We start from the raw sequence: 6556 nt of genomic DNA on the forward strand, positions 1-6556 counted from the left end.
CCTGACGGGCAGAAATGAGACCGAAACGACAGCTGGATGCAGAATACACAATAATATTACAACATTTAACGTGAAGACAGCGGAAACTATACAACGCAAACGGAAAATGGCAGTGAAGTGAATCGCATGTACAAAATAAAAGTCCTCCTGTTTTTATTTTTGTTTGGTTTTTTATTGTTATTTTTTGTTTATTTGTGTTTTGAGTCCAAAATCCAAGTCCAAATCCAAATATCAGCCAAAATAAATCAATATATATATATATACATATTAGTGCTGTCAAACGATTAATCGCATCCAAAATAAAAGTTTTTGTTTACATGTGTTGCGTATATGTATTATGTATATATAGATACACACACACATGCATGTATATATTTAAGAAAAATATGTTATTTTTATATATTAATATATAATATAATATATAAGAATATAAATATATAAATGTAAATGCGTGTAAGTATTTCCTATATATATATATATATACTGTATGTGTGTATTTATATATACACATAATAAATATACACAGGACACACACATATATTATGTAAACAAAAACTTTTATTTTAGATGAGATTAATAATTTGACAGCACTAATATATATATATATATATAAATGAATAATTACGACAAACAGAACAATCTTACCAAAGTGGGTTAATCATCAAAATGAACCTCCAAAAACATTTATTTTTTAACTTCCACCTGCTTTTTTTGTAATGCATAAGATTTTGGGATTTAAAGATCACCTTAAATACTTCCTTATATATAAAATAATTGGACAAAACTATATTAACCACAAATTCAACATAACAATTCAGAGAGATAACGATGCAGATAACTTACAATTTATGTGAGAATAATGATATTAATATTTATAGGGGACATTAACATGTCATACAAAAAATGACAAAAATTAAGAAGAAGAAACTGATCTAAAATTGAAAGTGAAGTGTAATTTCTAATGGTTTAAATGATGTGGTGTTTGTGGGTGACTTCACTGGCCGGAGACTCAGGGTGGCTCCAGTTGTACCCAAAACTTTTATTTCTTAAATTTACTGATCAAGCAATCAATCAATCTTCATACAATTAACTACAGAAAGTATACAGTAATGTACAGCAGTATATAAATATGTACATCTGCAAAACAGAAGCATAATGCATGTCGTTATATAACAAAACATACTCTAAACACTTTCAATTAGTTAGAGATCAAACAAAAACTATAAAGAAGTTAAAGGTATTTTAAATGTCAAACACATTATTTAACAGGTTGTGGTTGACAAAAAAAAATTATAATAAAAATCCCACAAATCAGTAACCATTTCTAAAGCAACCACTGCCCTTCATTTTAACCGGTCTTAAAAATATATAACATTAAAAGCTCATCAATGGAAATAGTGAGAACTCAGGTCAGACGCTCCTTCCTAAGACTCCTCTTGTTTTGTGAAAGCCTAAAAGACAATCAAATGGAGTTACATACTGTACCATCAGACAATAAAAATGAAATTAGGATACTATTAAGAAGATGTTCGTGAATTACAATAACACACCTGTTTTAGAAACTGCCGTCCAAAGTAATTAGTGGCCATGTTCTTCAGGTTTGTTCGGGCTCCTACTTTACAGCGCACATATCCGTAGAGATTGGCTCCCTGTAACACCATTCCCAAAATCACCACGGCCTGAGAGAGACGACAGTATCACTCACAGAACAACATCCCTGGAAGATGAGACACAGACCGCTGAAGAACTGCTCAGAACTCACCAGCCATTTGATCTTAAAGGAGACGAGCGTAAAGAAAGCAAAGATGACCCAGACGACGGGACAGATGATCAGACCCAGCCAGAAGATACGAGACTCTGCGTTTGAGGAGCGGGATGCTGAAGACTGATTCGCACCGGCCTGCGAGCACATATAGACAGGACGTCAGAGTGACACAACAAATGGAGACAATATTCACACATTTAACCAGAAATGCTAATTCACATTTACTGTATGTGTCACATACATGCACGAGCGTTCAAAAGATTGCTGTTTTTAATAGAATTATTCATCAAGGACGCATTAAATTGATCAAAAGTGACAGGAAAGACATTTATAATATCCACAAGTTTTCTATTTCAAATAAATGCTGTTCTTTAATTGCTTGGTAACACATGGCACTGAGGAACATTCTGCACATTTGCACATATTTTTGTGACCTCTGAGCATTAAATGAAACAAGCCTCTTTGGCTGAATCTGGACGAGTGCGGATCTCTTTCAGCTTTAATAATCAGAAATGTTTCTTGAGCAGCAAATCAGCATATTATACTGATTTCTGAAGATCATGCGACACTGAAGACTGCAGTAATGATGCTGATTAATGATTCAGCTTTATATCAGAGGAATAAATGACATTACACAATATATTCACTAAGAAAACATTTATTTTAAATTGTAATAATATTATACAACATTACTATTTTTGTTTAACCCTTGTGCGACCTTTTGGACATTTTTGTCCTTTTCAGTTTTTTTGTTTTTTTTTTTAATCATTTTGCCTGTGTTATTGCCAACTGCATAAAGTTGGGCACAGGTGTGTATTTTTATTGGAATTTTACTATTTCACTTCCATTTCCTTTAATAAATCTGTTTTGCACTAGGCACAAAAAATTGTTCCTCTCAGGACCTTAAGGACAAAAATGTCCCCATTGAAACCTGCTATTTTTAATCGCAGTGCCATTTAACTGTAAAATTATGCAATTTTTGTTGGTAGGCTTTCATTATATTGGCATGGCTTTAAAATTAAATTTTTTACCAGATGGTGCCTTTTTTACAGGTTTGACCTATAAAGCAAATACTCGCTTTATTTCTGTTTTCTGCTTCTGCATATTATAGAGCCAATTGGATAAATAATGCAGCTATAATTGTGTGGGTGTGTTGGTGTGGATGTCAGAGTGTGGTTTGCATGTGTGTGTGCATGTGTGTGTTCTTGTAACTATAAAGCAAATTCTCGCTTTATTTCTGTTTTCTGCTTCTGCATATTATAGAGCCAATTGGATAAATAATGCAGCTATAATTGTGTGGGTGTGTTGGTGTGGATGTCAGAGTGTGGTTTGCATGTGTGTGTGCATGTGTGTGTTCTTGTAATATTTGAGAGAGAAAAACTCTACTGCAAATCACAAATCCAACCACTGTGTGCACCAGCAGAGTTCTGCAGGCATCTACTGGGGAAAATTTGGTACTGCGCCCAAACAACATCTTACCGAAAGCTCATTTTTTGAGATATCAACCTCAAATTTGGAACACAACTTGTTTCGATTTATGGCTTTGATTTTCTAGCAGGTATAGAGTTCAACATGTTTCATAAAATATATATTTTATATAAAACATTGTTCATAAATCATTTTCATAAACCTCAACAACTTTTTTTTTTGGTTTCACTTTTTAATTCTTTTTTTTACTTCAACAATAATTTCTTTAAAATGAGACCAAACTTAACTCTGTGCTCCCAAGCTTCACATTTTTATGACATGGACATTTTTGTCCACTATGGACCTATGTGTATCTTTTTTTAATTGACGCACAAGGGTTAATTAAATAAATGCAGCCTTTGTGAGCAATCATGTTTTTCTGTGAATAACTACACACATTTTAAATATTTTAATGCCACTCTACTGAAGACTGTGTGTGTGTGTGTGTGTGTAATAGTACCTTTCTGGACTCAAACACCCAATGGTTTTTTCCATCATCATCCACTTGATTCCACCAGCGCAAACCCACCATCAGACGGCCGGTTATATTCTACAGCAAGACAAACAGGACAGGTTACATGCTGAGGTTTAATATGAAGGGTTAGAGGTTTGTTTGGATCTTTAAACACGAGTTAACGACTTAACTTCCACTAACTCCAGTAACTGTAATGATTTACGAACACCTGCTCAGTTATTCTAAACACAAACCTTCACAGTCCAGAAGTCACATGACAGGAGGAGGATGATGGTGACCATACAGGCGATGAAGGATCCACCGACTGAGCCACACAGCAGGTAGACCAGGATGGCAGTGACCCGGAAGAACAGATGGAAGAACGAAGCCACCGGATGCCTGGAATCACACACTCGTTTATTTAGCTAAATGAAGACCTACCACACACACCTCATTTGCAATAATAACTATAAACAAAACCCAGAGCCCTAAACACACTGCATTTTTAGAATGAAAAATAATTGATTAATAATACATTGAATTAATTAATAACAAAAATGTATTTAAATTATAATAATACTTGTAATTATTCATAATGATTTATTAAAATATAATACAATATTTTTACTAATTAAAAAGGTATAAATAATTGTCACAATATTATAATTACTATAAACTAACCCTAAACACATTACATTTTTATTAAGAAATGTAATTAACAACAATAATGCATTTAAATATTTCATTGTTAAAAAGTGTAGTGCTGTTATAATAATATTAAGATATTTTAATTTAATAAAATCGTACTAAAAGGCCTGCCCTACATACTTTTAAAATATCAATAATGCATTTACTCATTTATTATAATGTATTCAAATAATATAGTATTAATAACTAATATTATTTTAATTACTAACAATTCTTTGTTTTAGTTTTTTTTCCTTCTTCAAACGAGGACGTCCCCAACTGAGAGAAACACATGATGCTGATGATCTAAACACAGCTAATTAACGAGGACAACAAACACACCTGATCTTGTTCTTTCTTGCGGCTGAATCTTCCTCAGCATCAAATAAAGCCACATCCTCATCATCGATTGAGTCCTGGAAGCGAGACAAGACGACAGCTGTCAGGCTCAGAAACACGACTGATTCAACATTTCATTAAACACAGACCGAGCAAAACTCCACCTGCTGCAGCGAGCTGTTTACTGCCACAGGACTGGCTAAGCTAACCCCGCTTTCTTCCTTATCTTCAAAGTCATATCAGAGGAACACACGCATGCTGTACACATACACTATGTCTACAACATTTGAGAAGAATTTATAATAATAAAAAATAGCGTATTTTTACTCACCAGCTTCATTTCGACTGCTGCTGCTGCTGGTGTTGCCCGACACGTCACTTCCGGGAACGCGAGGACTGACCACATCGCGCCTGAACAGAAAACTATTTGTATTTTTAATTTTTTTATGACAGAAAAAGAGAGATAAAAAAAAATTATAATATAAGGAATATTATTTCTTAAACAGTTAGTAAATAATATTTTTATCATGTGCGATATCCAATTCAAAATGTATATTATTTAACAATACACTTTTTTTGTATATAGCGTATTTGTCTATCGATATAATATATATAATCATATATAATATTATAAATAAAAATAAAAGTTATGAAATAAATAAAATTATTATTAATACTAATTCTACATTTTACACTGTACATTTATTTAATGTGCTCTCTATCTCTATTTCTAATATTTAATCATTTTATTATTATATTATCCTTATATATATTCAGTCATTGTGATTATTGTGATTAAACACTGGGTCATTGTGATTATTGTGATTAAACACTGGGTCATTGTGATTATTGTGATTAAACACTGGGTCGTTTGAGAAGAATTTATAATAATAAAAAATAGCGTATTTTTACTCACCAGCTTCATTTCGACTGCTGCTGCTGCTGGTGTTGCCCGACACGTCACTTCCGGGAACGCGAGGACTGACCACATCGCGCCTGAACAGAAAACTATTTGTATTTTTAATTTTTTTATAACAGAAAAAGAGAGATAAAAAAAAATTATAATATAAGGCATATTATTTCTTAAACAGTTAGTAAATAATATTTTTATCATGTGCGATATCCAATTCAAAATGTATATTATTTAACAATACACTTTTTTTGTATATAGCGTATTTGTCTATCGGTATAATAGATATAATCATATATAATATTATAAATAAAAATAAAAGTTATGAAATAAATGAAATTATTATTAATACTAATTCTACATTTTACACTGTACATTTATTTAATGTGCTCTCTATCTCTATGTCTAATATTTAATCATTTTATTATTATATTATCCTTATATATATTCAGTCTGGGTCATTGTGATTATTGTGATTAAACACTGGGTCATTGTGATTATTGTGATTAAACACTGGGTCATTGTGATTATTGTGATTAAACACTGGGTCATTGTGATTATTGTGATTAAACACTGGGTCATTGTGATTATTGTGATTAAACACTGGGTCATTGTGATTATTGTGATTAAACACTGGGTCATTGTGATTATTGTGATTAAACACTGGGTCATTGTGATAATTGTGATTAAACACTGGGTCATTGTGATTATTGTGATTAAACACTGGGTCATTGTGATTATTGTGATTAAACACTGGGTCATTGTGATTATTGTGATTAAACACTGGGTCATTGTGATTATTGTGATTAAACACTGGGTCATTGTGATTATTGTGATTAAACACTGGGTCATTGTGATTAGGAACTTAGGAAGAATTAATAGCAGTTATGTAATTAGTTATGTAGTTATGTATTATCCGCCCCTTTAAGGCGTT

At 32.2% G+C, this 6556-nt stretch overlaps 2 protein-coding genes across 6 annotated transcripts in view; both read right to left on the bottom strand.

Moving 5' to 3' along the window:
- The window catches only part of exoc7 (exocyst complex component 7), a 21946-nt gene extending 21822 nt beyond the window's left edge, over positions 1-124 (bottom strand). For 3 of the 4 annotated variants that reach the window (XM_016285524.1, XM_016285525.1, XM_016285523.1), the window contains exon 1: positions 1-124. This exon is cut by the window's left edge and continues 60 nt beyond it. The gene's annotated coding sequence lies outside the window, so the exon portion shown is untranslated. The other variant, XM_016285526.1, reaches the window with a different exon arrangement.
- Positions 125-1019: 895 nt separating this feature from the next.
- tvp23b (trans-golgi network vesicle protein 23 homolog B (S. cerevisiae)) lies at positions 1020-5659 on the bottom strand. Of its 2 annotated transcripts, none has more exons than XM_016285570.1 (7): positions 5629-5659; positions 4716-4789; positions 3941-4085; positions 3693-3782; positions 1763-1900; positions 1551-1679; positions 1020-1451 (listed from the first exon to the last, which is right to left on the bottom strand). In XM_016285570.1, the coding sequence occupies exons 1-7, from the start codon at positions 5635-5637 to the stop codon at positions 1425-1427; spliced, it is 612 nt and encodes a 203-aa protein (XP_016141056.1). In that variant the 5' UTR covers positions 5638-5659; the 3' UTR covers positions 1020-1424. The 2 variants fall into 2 exon arrangements, with proteins under 2 accessions (XP_016141056.1, XP_016141057.1); XM_016285571.1 differs by lacking the exon at positions 5629-5659 and adding an exon at positions 5044-5117.
- Between the last annotated feature and the right edge of the window lie 897 nt (positions 5660-6556).

This window comes from Sinocyclocheilus grahami, unplaced genomic scaffold (assembly GCF_001515645.1).
Source record: "Sinocyclocheilus grahami isolate Dianchi unplaced genomic scaffold, SAMN03320097.WGS_v1.1 scaffold198.1, whole genome shotgun sequence".
Classification (NCBI taxonomy): domain Eukaryota; kingdom Metazoa; phylum Chordata; class Actinopteri; order Cypriniformes; family Cyprinidae; genus Sinocyclocheilus; species Sinocyclocheilus grahami.